The following is a 16,150-nucleotide window of genomic DNA, read 5'->3' on the forward strand; positions in this document are numbered from 1 at the left end:
AGCTCGTTCGTGTTGCTCGTTTCTTCAGTCTCGCCGCCCAGTGCGTTGATCACGTGCCAGTGAAAAGGGTGAGGACCATCGGTCGGTTTCTGGAAATTCCACTTCTCGACCGTGCCCTTGGTGCAGTGCAAGTTGTTGTATGCCGACGTAAAGAGTACTATACTGTCCACAGGCGGTGGGAAAAGCAAATTTTGGGTTGCGGCTGCAGTCTGCCTCCAAACCACGTGACTCCAAAGCAAAGGAATGATTCAAGAGCGTAGGTACCAATAAGAATTGGTTCAAAGATCGAAAAATATACAATAGTTTGTACAAGGCATGCGGTTGGCACTACATTTCTCAAGGGAGACACACCTTTGGATAATCTAACGCGAACTGAAAAATGACTCTCCGTTGCGAGTGTACTGATTCGTTTCACCAAAAAGCACTAAAGGCACCGAATGGATGGTATTCATAGGCTATCACTTCTGGGATGGTAGTGGAATATGGCGCGACGAGGAAAATGATTCTACTACATGTACTAACATATTATTATGTTCATTGAGAACACACGCAGCTATTCGCAAGGAAAAGTTTTGTTTTTGAAATTACGATTAAGTCCCGTGAGACGAGATATACAAATTTCGGAATCGACCAGAGTCATCCCAATCCCGACAATGCGAAATTAGCTCGATCCCGCATACTTCAAGGCCATGATACTGAGTGCAATGATTCCCAGTCCGCCGAAGAAAGCCACAACAAACGCCTTTCCGCTTGGGTCGAACTTGTAAGCACCCGGCAGGAGCTCCTTCACCGTGATGCAGACCAGCATACCCGCAACGATGCCGTAGAGTGACGCCTCAAGACCGTAGCTCATACCGCCAGACACAGCAGCCCAGCCGATACCAGCTCCCAGGGGCTGCGCGATTCCACTCAGAGCCGTCCACTTGAAGGCCTCCAGCTTACTTCCCGTTGCGTAGTACACGGGTGCAGCAACCGCGACACCTTCGGGGAAGTTGTGCATGATGATGCCAATCGACAGCACGATACCCGATCGAAGTCCCGAGAGCGACGAGACGAAGAGGGCAAGACCTTCGGGGAAGTTGTGAATGGCAACAGCGATGCCTGTCATAACACCAGCGCGACGGTATTCCTCCTTCTGACCTGCATTTTCTTGAAGCAGATTCGAGGATTCCGCCGTGACTGGGCTGTGAAGCTCACCGTGAGGGAGGCCAGCAGGGCTCTCAGTAACGGGAGACACAAAGCCAGCCTTGTCGCCTTCCTCCACATCACCGGTACTCACAGGAGCGTTGGATTTCTCTCCAGCTGCCTTCTTCCTCCCGAAAATCGAGTGCACCAGGAATTCCACCAGCAGAATGATCAAAACACCTCCGAAGAACGCTGCCACCGTGGTCATGTACGCGTTGCCATTGCACGTGTTGTCACAAACACCGGTACTTGCGGAGCCTCCTTTCTCGTAAGCTTCCGGGTCCACGTTACCCGTCGTGTAAGCAGCTCGGTAGAACGTTAGTGCTTCACTGAAGAGATCTGCCAGACCGATGAAGAGCATCACGCCCGAAGACAACGCGAAAGCAACAGACAGTGCCAACGGACTCGCCAAGAAATTCAGACGCTTCACAGAAATCACAAGCACCGAAAGCGTCGTAGCGAGACCACCTAGCACGCTCATGCACATGGCAGTGGCAATCACAGTGTTGGTGATCTGAGTGCCAGGCGTGATACCATCGTCGTCCGCGTACCCGTCGTCGACATCCATGATGTTAAACCAGCTCATCATAGCATTTTCCTCGTGCTCCAGAATGTGACAGTGGGCAACGTATGGGTCTGTCGTATCGAAATTGAACTCCTTGGCGCCGCGGGTGCTTCCCTCGAGCAGGTAGTCTCCGGGCGTGCAAGCCACGTAACACACCTGCGTGATGGTATCCGATGCACGGTCACCAGCGTTCGGGATAACAACGACGTCCTTCAATTGATTCGTGTTAACCGTTTCCTCAGAGTCACCGCACTGGGCGTTGATCAAGTGCCAGTGGAACGGGTGCGGGTCATCGGTCGGGTTCTGGAAATTCCACTTCTCGACTGTGCCCTTGGTGCAGTGCAGGTTGCCGGTGATTCCAGAGGTGTTCACTTGCTGGGAGCGGTACAGCAGAATGCTCATGGTCGGGCACAGCACCTCGGTTTCCATCTCACCCAGAATCAGGGTGCGCTCCTTTCCACCGGCCTCGTACAATTCCTTGAGCGACTTGTACGGGGTCAGGGTGGACGGGATCTCGCGCACCTCCATCGAGTCCGTCTTCAGACTCTCGATGATGCGGAACTGCATCACGCGATTGTCGTACGGAGTCGCCTGGTCCGACGTTTGCTTGTCCTCCAGGTCGTAGGTTGTGCCGTTCGTGTCGTTACTGAAGTCGCACACGAACTCGACACGCTCGAACGGGAAAATCACGAGGTCTTCGGTGAGCGCCTTGGGCTCGCCGACGAAGCCCGAGTCCGTCGCCACTACCTGGCACTTGTCCGCGAATGGCATGGTCAAGTTGTAGTGGCGCGCGTTGGCGACGTTCACCAAGCGGAAGCGCACCTGGGCGGGCGGCACTTCAACGTACGGCATGATCACGCCGTTGACCAGGTTCACGGAGCCGAAGGACTCGGGCACCCACACCGTCGCGCCTTCGTTACAGTTGTCGTCCGAGTACATGATCTTGCCGGAGTTGCTGATGAGCCGGTCGGTCAGAAGCAGCGGGATGTCAGTTTCGATGTCCAAGTTGAGCTTGGCCTCCAGATCCGCATCGGAGATGATGTAGGCGCCCATGAGACCGGCCCACGTGTTGAGGCGGGTCAGGCCGTTCGAGTGGTCGTGGTACGTCTTGGTGGACGCGGACTGGTTGTTGAGGTAGTGGAACTCCTGCGACTGGTTTTTGTAGATCGACAGGAACGGGAGACCGTCGAACCTGGCGGGCGACTCCATGCCGTGCACGTGGGTGACCACCGGGACACCGCAGTACGGGTAGCATGCAGACGCGTGCTGCGTGAGCGTGAGCTGGACGCTCTCCTGGAGCAGGTGGGGTGCCTCGAGCTCATTGTACCACGTGATGTTGATCGGTACGCCCCGGGCCACCTTGATCGTGGGCCCGGGGAACGTCGGCGTGGAGTTCTTGAGGGCGTATCCGTAGATGGCACCGGAGAGGGAGCCGTCCTCGGTCCAGTTGTGGGTCGAGCGACCGATCTGCATGTCGATGGCGCCGCCGGCGGTCATGTCGATGACCTCCGGAATGGCCAACGCACTGGCATATGCGTCCCAGTCGGTCTTGAGGTCGGTGAGTGCGTCGGTCGGCGACAGAAGCGCAGCAGCCAAGGCTACTGCCGACGAGATCGCGGTTCGAGCCATTTCGCGCGCTCTTGGATACCGACGGTCGAGACTGTGCTTGGACGGAGATATGGCGCGGAGCCGGCAAATTGCGAAGTGAGTGTGGACACCCAAGACGCGGAGGGCTCACACTCAGCCCGGCATCTATGGTGCACGCTCTAATCTGAGAGATTAATACACGTTTTATTAATACGGTTACGCCGGACATGCTCTAGGGCAAGACCGTGCACAGAGAGGCCAGCGGCAGCATGCAGACGCGTTGCCGATGCCCGACGCGTGCCATGGCCCAATGCGCTGGCGAGCGCAAAACCGTACCCTGCTGGAAGCACGCTGGACCACCGCTTTCTTTTGCTGTTTGAACCAGACGCACCGACTAAAACACGGGTGCCCCCGTCCCACTGGGCCGGGCGTGTGCGCGTGCCGAGTGATACCCACGACGTGTCGTTGTGAGAACAGACTGCGCGTGCCTGCGGGGATAGATAGGCAGCCGCTGCCGCCCTATCTATCGCAGGAGGCGGCGCCTTGCGCGACAATAATGTGCTTGGTCACCACCAAGTTGGTGGGCATGCCCAGGGTACTTTTGCAATATCATCCTTGAGAGCAGACTCACTTCGAGATCGGTGCCTTGGCACCTTGGCTAAAAACTAATAGGGAAAACGCTTTCATAACCCCGTTAGTCCAAGCACAGGTGATTTGACCGAGAAGCTGAAATTCTAATCTTGCCATGTATGACAATTTTGACCAACGGGGGAGAAATCAAAAGCAGAATCTTTCTAGATTACCGTTTACGTTTCAAGTGGGGACAAATTGTTCTTCGAGATTTGGACTAGCGCCTGCAAAATAGCCGACAACGCGAAATTAGCTGGAGCCCGCATACTTCAAGGCCATGATACTGAGTGCAATAATTCCCAGTCCGCCGAAGAAGGCCACAACAAACGCCTTTCCGCTTGGGTCGAACTTGTAAGCACCCGGCAAGAGCTCCTTCACCGTGATGCAGACCAGCATACCCGCAACGATGCCGTAGAGTGACGCCTCAAGACCGTAGCTCATACCGCCAGACACAGCAGCCCAACCGATACCAGCTCCCAGGGGCTGCGCGATTCCACTCAGAGCCGTCCACTTGAAGGCCTCCAGCTTACTTCCCGTCGCGTAGTACACGGGTGCAGCAACCGCGACACCTTCGGGGAAGTTGTGCATGATGATGCCAATCGACAGCACGATACCCGATCGAAGTCCCGAGAGCGACGAGACGAAGAGGGCAAGACCTTCGGGGAAGTTGTGAATGGCGATCGCGATGCCTGTCATGACACCAGCGCGACGGTACTCCTCCTTGTCCTTCGCGGACTCCTCCAGCAAATTAGACGATTCCGCTGTCAAGGGACTTTGAAGCTCGTTTTGGTGGGGCGCGATGGGGCTGTTAGTTACTGGAGAGGCAAAAGCGCCTGCCTTCTCACCCTCTTCGATGTCAGAATGCCGACTCGCGACGGCGTCGGCTTTTTCACCAGAGGCCTTCTTCCTCCCAAATATGGTGTGTACGACGAACTCCACCAACAGAATGATAACCACACCACCAAAGAAGGCTGCCAACGTTGTGAGGTAAGCGTTACCATTGCACGTGTTGTCGCAAACACCGGTACTTGCGGAGCCTCCCTTCTCGTACGCTTCCGGGTCGACAGTGCCAGTCGTGTACGCTGCTCGGTAGAACGTTAATGACTCGGCAAATAGGTCGGCGAGGCCAATAAACAACATTACGCCAGATGACAGGGCAAACGCGACTGCCAGGGCCAAGGGACTGGCCAGGAAGTTGAGGCGCTTCACTGAGATCACCAAGACCGACAAAGTCGTCGCGAGACCACCCAGCACGCTCATGCACATGGCAGTGGCAATCACAGTGTTGGTGATCTGAGTGCCTGGCGCGATTCCATTGTCATTTGCGTATCCATCATCGACATCCATGATATTGAACCAGCTCATCATGGAGTTCTCTTCGTGCTCTAGAATGTGACAGTGGGCAACGTACGGGTCCGTCGTGTCGAAATTGAATTCCTTGGCGCCTCGGGTGCTATTTTCAAGCAGGTAGTCACCGGGCGTGCAAGCTACGTAGCAAACCTGCGTGATGGTCGATTTTGCGCGATCTCCGGCGTTTGGGATGACAACGACGTCCTTCAACTCATTCGTGTTAACCGTTTCCTCTGTGTCGCCACACTGCGCATTGATGAGATGCCAGTGGAATGGGTGAGGATCATCGGTTGGGTTCTGGAAATTCCACTTCTCGACTGTGCCCTTGGTGCAGTGCAAATGACCAGTGATGCCGGACATGTTTACTTGCTGTGATCGATACAGCAGAAGTCCCATGGAAGGGCAGTGCAGTGACTTCTCAATTTCACCGAGGATGAGAGTGCGCTCTTTTCCGCCAGCCTCGTACAGGTCCTTCAGCGACTTGTACGGCGTCAGAGAAGATGGAATTTCCTTGGCTGTCATGGTGTCAGTCTTCAATGTATCGAGAATTCGAAATTGCATCACGCGTTCGTCGTACACAGTTGCCTGGGTAGATGTTTGTTTGTCGACAAGGTCATACGTCGTACCATTCGCCACGCCGCTGAAGTCACAAACCACTTCTACTCGCTCGAAGGGAAATATGACCAAATCTTCGGTCAAGGCTGCTGGCGACCCGACGTAGCCTGAGTCAGTCGCAATCACCTTGCACTTGTCTGCAAACGGAACTGTAAAGTTGTAGTGCCGCGCATTGGCAGCGTTTACGAGGCGCAGACGAACTTGGGTGGGGGGTAGCTCGACGTACGGCATCACGATACCATTCACCAAGTTGACAGTGCCAAACGACTCTGGAACCCACACCGTTTCGCCGGCATTGCAGTTGTCGTCCGAGTACAAGATCTTTCCTGAGTTGGTAATGAGCTTGTCGCTAAAAATCAGCGGAATGTCGGTCTCGATATCCAGGTTGAGCTTGGCGTCGGTGTCGGCATCCTCGATGATGTAAGCCCCCACCAAACCGGCCCATGTGTTGAGTCTTGTGAGGCCGTTTGAGTGGTCGTGGTATGTCTTCGTGGACGCAGACTGGTTGTTAAGATAGACGAACTCCTGTGACTGGTTCTTGTAGATGGACAGGTATGGGAGGCCGTCGTATCTCGCAGGCGTCTCGAGGCCGTGCACGTGGGTCACAACGGGTACACCGCAGTAAGGGTAACACGCAGAGGCCTGCTCCGTGAGAGTGTACTGGACACTTTCATAGAGAAGATGCGGGGCGTCGAGTTCGTTGTACCAGGTGATGTTGATCGGGACCCCCTTGGCGACCTTGATGGTAGGACCGGGACTTGTAGGCGTCGAGTTCTTGAGCGCATATCCGTAGATGGTACCCGAGATGGTTCCGTCACCAGTCCAGTTGTGTATGCCTCGACCGATCTGCATTTCGATAGCACCGCCACCGGTCATGTCGATAACCGCCGGAATGGATAGAGCACTAGCGTAGGCAGCCCAATCGGTCTTCAGGTCGGTGAGTGCGTTGGTCGAGGATAGCTGGGCGACAGCGCCGAGAGCCAACGCGACGGCTGCCGCCAGCGGAGATCGAAAAGGAAGCATCGTCGGCCGTGACTTTCGTGTGAGCCGGGCGAGGGGTATCGAGTTGTCTGCAAATTGGGAAATGAGAGCGTGCACACCCAGGCTCGGAAGGGTAGCTTGCGAAACAGTTCATGCGAGTGGATGCCTTCAGGGCTCTACAGCCGCAACTGGGCGTCTTTTCGCGCACAAGAAACTACACCACACAGCTGGCAGTTGGCAGGCTAAGGACAACAGGCTTACCACCGTTGCCCACGGTCCGTCGGAGAATGTACTCTGCGGAAAGTTGCCAGTACTGGCAACGCGGACGTGTGCCTCGGACCAATGCGGTGGTCGCGATTGGACCGGAGAGACCACCGGAAACTGTACTCTGCTTGAAGCAAGTGAATCACCGTTACATGTATTTTGCTGTTAGAGCGGCGCAAGGACCCGCCCCTTTTGCGCGAGCCATGTGATCCTCACGTGCCACACTGCCAAAACGTTACCAGACGCATAGGTTCCTTGGGCGCCTATGCCGCCTTCCAGGGTCTGGCAATGGCGTCCAGAAACTCGAGGACACCTGTTCAGCTGGGCGCTGTCCGCCTGTGCCATTGCGATCCTCACCTCGCAAATTTGTCAGCAAGGAGGAGCGTGCTAAACCAATGGTTTATGGTTTAAAACCATGCGCAGATTTGGGGCGTTCCATACAGATAGTGTGGTCAAGTATACAAGAGCGGCCTAAAGCATCTACTGAGTGTAAACACACAAATGATGAGTGCAAACACACAAATGATCCAAACAGCAATAGTTTAGTGTACCACTCACCACCACAAAGCCGTGCCCAGTTGAGAATGGGTGCACTCTGTCCAGAGCTTCGCGTTGGAAGGCCACGACCTGCTTCCACATTATGCAAGACCTCACATTTCGGCCAACGGCCTCGTCTCCTCGCAGTTTTGCTGCAGTACCCGGAGTGCTGAAGTGCACCTGCGAGGTAAAACTACTCGACGAGGAGCCGTGATCCGAAGAGAACCAATCCCAGGTCTGCCGTACTGTGTCGCCGATGTTCTCAGGGGCACTAAAGGAGGTTAGAAAAGGAAGACCACCAAGAAGAGGTGACACCGTCAGAAACTTGAGCCTTCTGAAGGAGGTATATTTGAGAGTGAGAAGTTACTTGCAGACATACAAAGGGGCATTTCCCTTGGAAGCGTGAGGATAGATCTCTAACCTAGCTTCACTGGTTGCCTGCCCTTCTGATGGAAATAAATGAATTGACTTGGGAAACGTTAGTCGCCAGGGCAGTAGTTTATGGTCAAGAAAATTCCGTTAAATGAAAAAAATAATATGTTGAATAATATTTCTGAGATCATGTTATGATCTCAGAAGTTGTTCATCTGTTGCCTACTGGCCTGGAACCGCCTCAGCTCGCAATCTATTCGCGTCACACTGATTGTTCGTTCGGTAGAAAATCAATGCGTATCTAAAAGCGTTCTAATCCAAAATATTTTTCATAAACTATCATGTGGACCACATTTTTATTAGGAATCGGTTAGGACAGGTTGCTTGGTTTGCCCTAGTGTTTCGCCTACTTGGAAGCGTATGCGGTCGGCGCCGTCCGCGCCTTCCTCTCGTTGTCTGGTACACCCAGATGAAGCCAACTACTTCTCGCTCGAAACTCTCTCTTAGTTGCATGAGATGTTTTGCGAAGGCTCCCATGTGACCTCGCGGTAGCCCACCCACTGAATCAGATAAGGTCGAATAGCTCCGCGCCACCACCACGGCGAGCACGGCCGTCGCTAGCGAAGAGTCCACCGCCTTGATAGAGTTGTTTGAGGATGCCTCCACCAAGTTGGAAGCCTTGGTCAGTATTTTTGCGCACGGACAACTCTCGGGTTAGAGGGAGCAGTCAAAACGAGCCGTCTAGTCGGCGGTTGAAGTTCCTGGCGCGCGGGTTTAATGAAGGCATCGAGCAAAATAACGAATGATACAGTATGGTCAGCTAGTGAATAGCCCGTTAAATGGCTATAGCGGTCCGTTATTACTTTGCCGGACAAAACCATGAAAAATGCATTTCTAAGGATCATATTTCGTTGTATTGCGAATTTCTGATTTTAAACCACACAAAGCAGTTTTGTGGTACCATCTACTCGGCACAAGCGTAGAGTTCTGTGGTTGTTTGATAAACTTTTGGGGATATACGTTTGTTATACATTCCTACAAGTGTATTGGATCACAATTTCAGATTACCGTACCTCACAAATGATAGCCATTTCGCCAAATCGGCCCAATTCTTTCTGAAAAAAATGCTATTTCTTAACACAAAGAGAGCGGTTTGAAACCAAGTCTAGCAATAGTTTTGTATGCAGCTACAAGCTTACTGGCTCATTTCGCGGCCACGGTGAAGACGTTCCTGCTGCAAGATGGCTCGAACGCGATCTGGGTCAAGGCGCAAGAAGCACGCGCTAAGGAGAACACTTTAAATAATTGGATTGGACACCAAGCATTTCCAGAACTATCCTGGAAATTGCTAGATAACATTGATCTATATGCAGCAGAAACCAGGATCAAGAAGAAACAGCTTTACCGGCTTTGTGGCGATGTCGTCAAGGATGTTATCGATGTTGTCCTCGCGACGATAGATGTCGACGATGGAAAGCCATCTCGACCACCCCGTCTACCGCCAAATATACTGTACTTTCACCTGGAAGGAGCGCTCGGCTGCTATTTTCTACTACCTCCACCCTTGTTGCTTGGGCATATGGACGCAGTAATCTCCTGTCGCGTGTTTGGCGTTCACTACACAACATTCTCAAACTGGACTAACAAACTCGGACAAGATCCTCGTTAGCCAAACAATAAACTCTTCCAAGAACATCTGAGCCAACTACAAGAAAGCGTAGTATACAGCTCTCTTCTCCAGAATCAAACGGCTGAATCCCTCGAGTAAGGAGGGCATCTACACATTTCCATTTGAAATTACGTAGCTGAATCTTAACAGGAAGAAAACATACTTGCAAGATGAAAGCACCTCTTAAAGTTAAGAAAAATGCAATTCAGGATTTCGTCAAACCATTTCATTTGTGAGGTACGGTACGAGTTAATATTTTTCTTGTTGAAAGCCCACGAAGGTATATTTTTAATAGGTATTGTGCAATATCGCTGAGTTGTGTTGCGTTTAGCTTTAGATGGCCGGTAAATTGATCCTTCGGCACAGGGGGCCTTTGTCCATCCAACGTGTTTAATGTGATTGTAAGAGAAATCCGCCTCGGTTAACTTCCATTCACCGTTTTCTCCATACACGTTGATGAAGAATGGACATTCCAGCAAAAAAAAACTTGCATTCCGTTCAGCTTTTTGCATGCGTATTTTGAATTACCGTACCTCACAGAAAGAATGCGTAATAAATAGAATGCCAAACCAGTTTTTCGAGCATTTGGTTTCGTTTGATAGCTATTTCTTAACACAAAGAAAGCAGTTTCCAATCGCTGGCTAACATAATATTTGATGCATTATTGTTTTACCTACTTAATGTTAGAAGCCCAAAATAGCATTACTATAACATTCGGCAAAAAAAAAGGTCGACTTCCTGGTCAGTATTGTTCCAGGACAAAAGATTAGCCTCATATGGGATGCCGCTTCAGCCCACACGTGCCAGGAGGTGATCGATTTGCCAGCTAAATCTTAACATAAAGAATGCATATTTGCCTTTTCAACGAATGGTAACAAGAGTGCCAAACAAGCTGCACCCAAGGCATTTTTTCTGTGAGGTACGGTACCTGAATTGTCGGATTTGACGCTGGTCTGCTTGACAAAAATCTGAAAACCGCACTGTAGTGCAAACTCCTTCCATGCGGACCTAGCTGCTTACAGAAATTCTGTGTTTGCAATGTTGCGGTGCTGATTGTAGCAACTCCATACTTGGAGCTGGTAGGATCCGAGGTTTCAATTCCAACGTCCCTTCGTAGAAGCCCCCACGCTACAGCGTCGATATCAAATGCATCCAGGACGAAGCAAGCGTTGCCAAACGTTGACTGTGTTTTTGTACTAGTCTGCATTTTTGCAATGAAGCGAAGCGGTCGCGAGTTTTCGTAAGGTAGAGTTGACTTTTCTATCGGTCTATGCGTAGTTTGTATCTGCGTTTAAGTATAAAGAAAACGCTCGCAGATGGATGCTCGTAATTAAGTACGCATCAGGACATGGATCGCACTTTGTGAACTTTTACTGGTTTTGGGCAGACATAATCATCTGGGAAACAAAACAGTACTTTTTTTTACTGTATTATGGAAATTCATCAGGGATTTTTGTTCTATAACGATATACAGTTAAGTGGACAGACAAATACGGAAATGCTCAGATCGAGGTAAGTTCAATCCACAAATACGCAATACGCTGCACTGCGTCATGACGCAGTGCTACCGCCCAGAAACTCTGGTCCTCTCGCTTATCTTTTTCCACCACGGCGCGTCTTTCTAGGTCTCTGCGGCAGCTCCACCGCGCCAGCCACCCACGCAGTCCCACGCTCATCGCGTGACACCCACGCCACCCCGCGACTGCCGTCACCGACCGCCAGGCATGCTCATCGCCTCGCGCTGGCGACGCACATGGGCACGACGCAGCTGGCGTACCGTCTGCTGCGCGATGCACCGCTGCTGGATGCGGAGGTTTCACCGTCATTTTTCGTAGCAAGGGTTGACCAAACATTTTTTCTTATCGAAGCAGTGTGGTGCTGGGTTTTTCTGTGGGCTACTCGGCTGCTTTCTGGAACGTTGAATATACTATGAAACGAAAGGTCTTTCGTGGGTTGTTGTGCAACAAGGCCCTACATGAAGTTGAGTATTTAGAGTTCGAGCCTGTATTTCGCAAAGTGTATGCGAAGCGGCTTGACCCCTATTGGAACCAAGTGAACTTAGACGTGAATAGCAATGGATTGGTTGATAATAGAGAACTTTAGTTTCTGGAGTTGGAGCTACCTAAAATCTAGATAATCTGAAATAATCTGGAAATAGATTACGGATAAAATTCCGGCGGATAGTCCAATACTTAACTCCAGTGGAGCTATTGGATACCCCTATAACTCCAAGGAGTCTATTTTTGGAGCATTGCCAAAATAGCTCCAAAACCCGAGATAGTCCCGGAAACTAAAGTTCTCTACTCACAGTGTGGTGGTTGGACTTGTGGAGATAGCAAATACCCGGTGGGAAGTGAGTGAAGGTACATGGCACACAATGAAATCGCTACTAGGAGGTAGAAAGCAGTCACTGCATCAGGACTTCCCGACTGTTTAGATGTCGCGGGCATTTTTACTCCATAGAGTCGTGCAAGGGTTGACGATCGTGGCGTTTATGGATAATACAACCATACATGTTTATTCATGTAGTGGGCCTACTTTGGCTCACTACTAAGCTTACAAGCTGCGCTACGTGTATGAGGAAACGGTAGCTTAGATTTAATTTAGAATAAAATATACTTGAGTCCCCAAGTATAATTTAATCTAAATAAAGACACCAAGTAGCTAGTTTAAGAAAGTAAAATGAAAACTGTATTGTTTCTAAATTGATCTTCCTGCTAAATCTGCCAAAACTATTTTATCATCTATGAAAGGGGTGGGCAGCAGCTGGCTGTCAAACCCCGCTAATATGCACGTAGAAAGATGCTACTTTCTACCAATAGGATCTTTGGGTATGTGTGGACCACTCATTGTGGTGGCTCACTTCAATGTAGCCATTGGTGTGACTTACACCAAGGCGAGGAAGTATCTATTTATTCTGTTAAAATCACAAGTGGCTTGTAGCCACTTGTGCGTGTAACCCCGTTACACCATCCCCCCTTAAGGTTAGACGCACGGGGACCCCGCGCGTCAATCTCGGAATTGACCATTCGTCAATTCTCCGCGTTTGATAAAAAACAACTCCGTGCTCATTCAACGATGAGCACGCCCAAGGAAACGAAGAACTCTAAGACAGTGGAGAGTAATGTGTCCATCGACCAGTACTACGCACACCAGGAGGCGAAGTACTGCGACATCGTAGGAAAGTCGACAACGACGACAAAGACATGGAAGACGAGAAGAACTCGTCCTCTAAGCGCAAAGACTCGGTGTCGAGCGACTCACTCGACCTCCACGCTGGGAACGTCCGCCAGCATGAGAGGGTGAATCGGACGCTTCGAGCTCGAAGAGTTCGCAAACTGAGAGTGATACCCCACTCGCTTCTACCGGGGCTCTCAGTTCTCCGCGTGCTGTACCTGCAGCGCGTGAATCCAAAGCTCAATGGTCTCCACGCGCTGCGCCTGCAGCGCGCGACCCGTGGATGCCGTCCGCGTCCAAGATCACGGACCGGTATTGCAATTCGGTACCTCTGAATGGGGTGCCGCTGTACGTGTGCAGCGCCACCAAAGATGAAGCCGTGGCAGCCAAGCTGCACTTTGATGCGGAGACGCATCAAAGGCGCGATTACTAAATCGGATTCTTCCACGAGCTCCGATGGTTTCAAAGCAAGAAGCCATCTTCTCAAAGCAAAGTTGGAATGCCTTTGTTGAGAACTTCAAAAAGAAGCTGGATGCTTACCGTGAACGGATTAAGCAAGCGCGGTAAGTTGGAGCAACTCCACGCTGCTGCGGAGGAGGCTCGGGTGCCGTGCGCTGTGACTGAAGGCTATCCGTGCGCGAAGTGTTTCCCGAGCGCGGTGCGCTTGAGCGACCGACCTGAACGGGTATACGTCGTTTCGTGTGCCCGAGAATCTCAAAGAGCTCCGTGCTAAGTTCTTAGCACGTGAGGGTTCGGGCGCTAGCGATGACCGCAGCGCTCGTATTACTTCCGCTGTGCCAGCGCGTTCTGCTCCTCGTACGCCCTCACCATTTCCGGAACGTCCTCCAGTAAGACGTTCCGCGGCTCCATGTATCTTGATTGGGAGGAAATCCTCTCCGACGAATACGAAAACGAGCCCCTTGAGGGTTCGTTTTCGGGATACTATGGTCAACAATCCGCTCAACAATCCAGCGGGTTGAGCCGCGGGCGTCACGGATCGGCGGTGGCGGGGGTGGGAACACGCCCCGGGTATGATCAACCCCGGGCTGATCAGTATGCGCCTCTCCACGACCGGGTGACAGCCGTGGAGCGTCTGCAGGGCGCTGAGTTCACCGCCATGAAATAGGACCAGACGAACCAGAAGGCCCAGGTCGCAGCGGTCTCGCAGGCCACCTCGAATATCCAGGTCGAGCTGGGAACCCGGGTGAAGGAGTTGCTCCAGAGCGTCCGCACGCTGGAGGACAGGCTGGTCGTTGACGAGGCCACTGCTTCCGCTTTTACCGAGTTAGGGGCTCGTGCTGCAGGTACGGCTTCAGCCACCCTATGTCGGATGGAGGCGCATGCTAGACGGTATGTCTAGCGTGTAAGCGTTGCAATGCCGTGCTAACACAGGGAACGACCCGATGAAGCGTGGAGCAAGCTTACTTGCTCCGAAATTCGAAACTGCATGTTTAGGCAGGTTTTGAGTAGCTAATAAAGCCAATGAACTAACATCGATTCATTTGTGTTGCCCCTGCTCACATTGTCTGCTATTGCGTCCTCGACGAATAGAATTACGGCTTGTTTGCGATGGACGAAGTCGATCGCATCCGAGCTGAAGTCATTCTGCTCGCTCTCCGCAAGCGGCCGGGCCTCTGCTCGGTTCTTCGCAGTGTCTGACCTGTGGTCCTTTTTTCCTTGTGGAGTGTGCGCCATGCGCAGAAACTTTCTCCTTGTGCTTGGTGTCGGCGCGTTGGGTTGACCGTTGGTTCGTCATTCTGAGGTCTGCGCGGGTGCAGACCTGGTTAGGCCTGTCCCCTGCACGTATTTGCTCGGCCCGTTGGCTTCGGTCACGTTCTTGTGCTTCGAACGAGACGCTGCTTGTGCTCTTGGCATTGTAGCTGACACTGTGCATGTGTCAGCGGCTTTCTGTGGCTGCTGTGCTGCAGCCGTAGATCCACCCCCGAGTAAATTCGGCAGGCGTGGGTGCCGCGTGATATTCACGTAGAACGGTATATGCATGCACAGAGTAGTTGATGGCGAACTCTGCCATCGACAGACACTCACTCCAGTACTGGAACGAGTGAGATTAGCTCTTCAAGATGTCGGCGAGCTGTAGTACGTCCACGAGACGAAAACGGTAGACAGTGTTGGGGAAGCTGGCACTTCCGTAAGTTGTTGTTGCCAATTGTATTGCTTACCAGGGTGGAAAAGGAAAAGTGAATAACCAAGAGGTTTAGAAACTCCTCCTCTCGCTACTGCGCAGAGGAAGCTCTCGTGTGCATCATGGTTCTCTTCCGGCCATGGCTTAAAGCAAGTATTGCAGTTGCAACTGCAACTTGTGCCAGCTGATACATGACTGCAACCGCAACCACATCCAAAGTACAATGAGGGCAAGGTTTTCAACCTGAGCCCCACGCTACATCCCCCCCTCCCAAGCCTGGCTCACAACTTGCTCCCTTAGCTTTTGTGGGTAAATACCACTTCATTTTGGTACACTGTACCAATAGCTTAATCACTAATTCAGTTTAATGACAGGTGTTGTTGTGTTTTGGCTACAGCCACGTGGGCGGCGTCATTCGACTAGTAGATCACTGATCATTATGATAGCACTGCTACCAATATTCTAGCCAAGTTTCAGACGACTGCCATTAGAACCCAAAGCATGGCCACACTGTGGCCGCTGCACCGGTCCTGTAGTGGGTCTAACTTGACTCACTACTTTAGCTTACACGTTGCGCAACGTGTATGAGGAAGCGTATGTATTAGTAATTACTTAGGTTAATTATATTTGAATACACAAATATAATTTAAATCCGATAAGACTCCAAGTGACTTAGATTAGGTAAAATGAGAACTGTATTGTTTGTAAATTGATCTTCCTCTAAAATCTGCTAAAAACTGTTTATCATCTATGAAAGGGTTGACAGCGGCTGGCTGTCAGCGCCCCGCTAATATGCATTTCTCTGATTGGTAGAAAGATGCTGCTTTCTACCAATAGGATCTTTGGCTATGTGTGGACTACTCATTGTGGTGGCCCACTTCAATGTATCCATTGGTGTGTCTTACACCAAGGTGAGGAAGTATCCAAAACTTTTAACAGATAACCTATCTGTTAAATTCGCTAGTGGCTTGCAGCCACTTGTGCGTGTAACCCCGTTACACCATCCCCCCGTAAGGTTAGACGCGCGGGGTCTCCGCACGTCAATCTTCGGAATTGACCATTCGTCAATTCTCCG

The 16,150-nt window shown here is 51.5% G+C and overlaps 2 protein-coding genes across 2 annotated transcripts; both read right to left on the reverse strand.

Annotated features, from left to right (window-relative positions):
* Nucleotides 1-661: 661 nt before the first annotated feature.
* Nucleotides 662-3,379, reverse strand: IUM83_04301 (Spore coat protein A; the record flags this gene model as incomplete). The annotated part of the gene is made up of 1 exon (XM_067928366.1): nucleotides 662-3,379. One exon carries the CDS (start codon nucleotides 3,377-3,379, stop codon nucleotides 662-664), a length of 2,718 nt encoding a protein of 905 aa, XP_067792677.1.
* An 837-nt stretch (nucleotides 3,380-4,216) lies between these two features.
* IUM83_04302 (Spore coat protein A) lies at nucleotides 4,217-6,955 on the reverse strand (the record flags this gene model as incomplete). Its single annotated transcript, XM_067928367.1, has 1 exon — nucleotides 4,217-6,955. One exon carries the CDS (start codon nucleotides 6,953-6,955, stop codon nucleotides 4,217-4,219), a length of 2,739 nt encoding a protein of 912 aa, XP_067792802.1.
* Between the last annotated feature and the right edge of the window lie 9,195 nt (nucleotides 6,956-16,150).

Source organism: Phytophthora cinnamomi (genome assembly GCF_018691715.1).
Source record: "Phytophthora cinnamomi strain GKB4 chromosome Unknown Contig33, whole genome shotgun sequence".
Lineage (NCBI taxonomy): Eukaryota > Oomycota > Peronosporomycetes > Peronosporales > Peronosporaceae > Phytophthora > Phytophthora cinnamomi.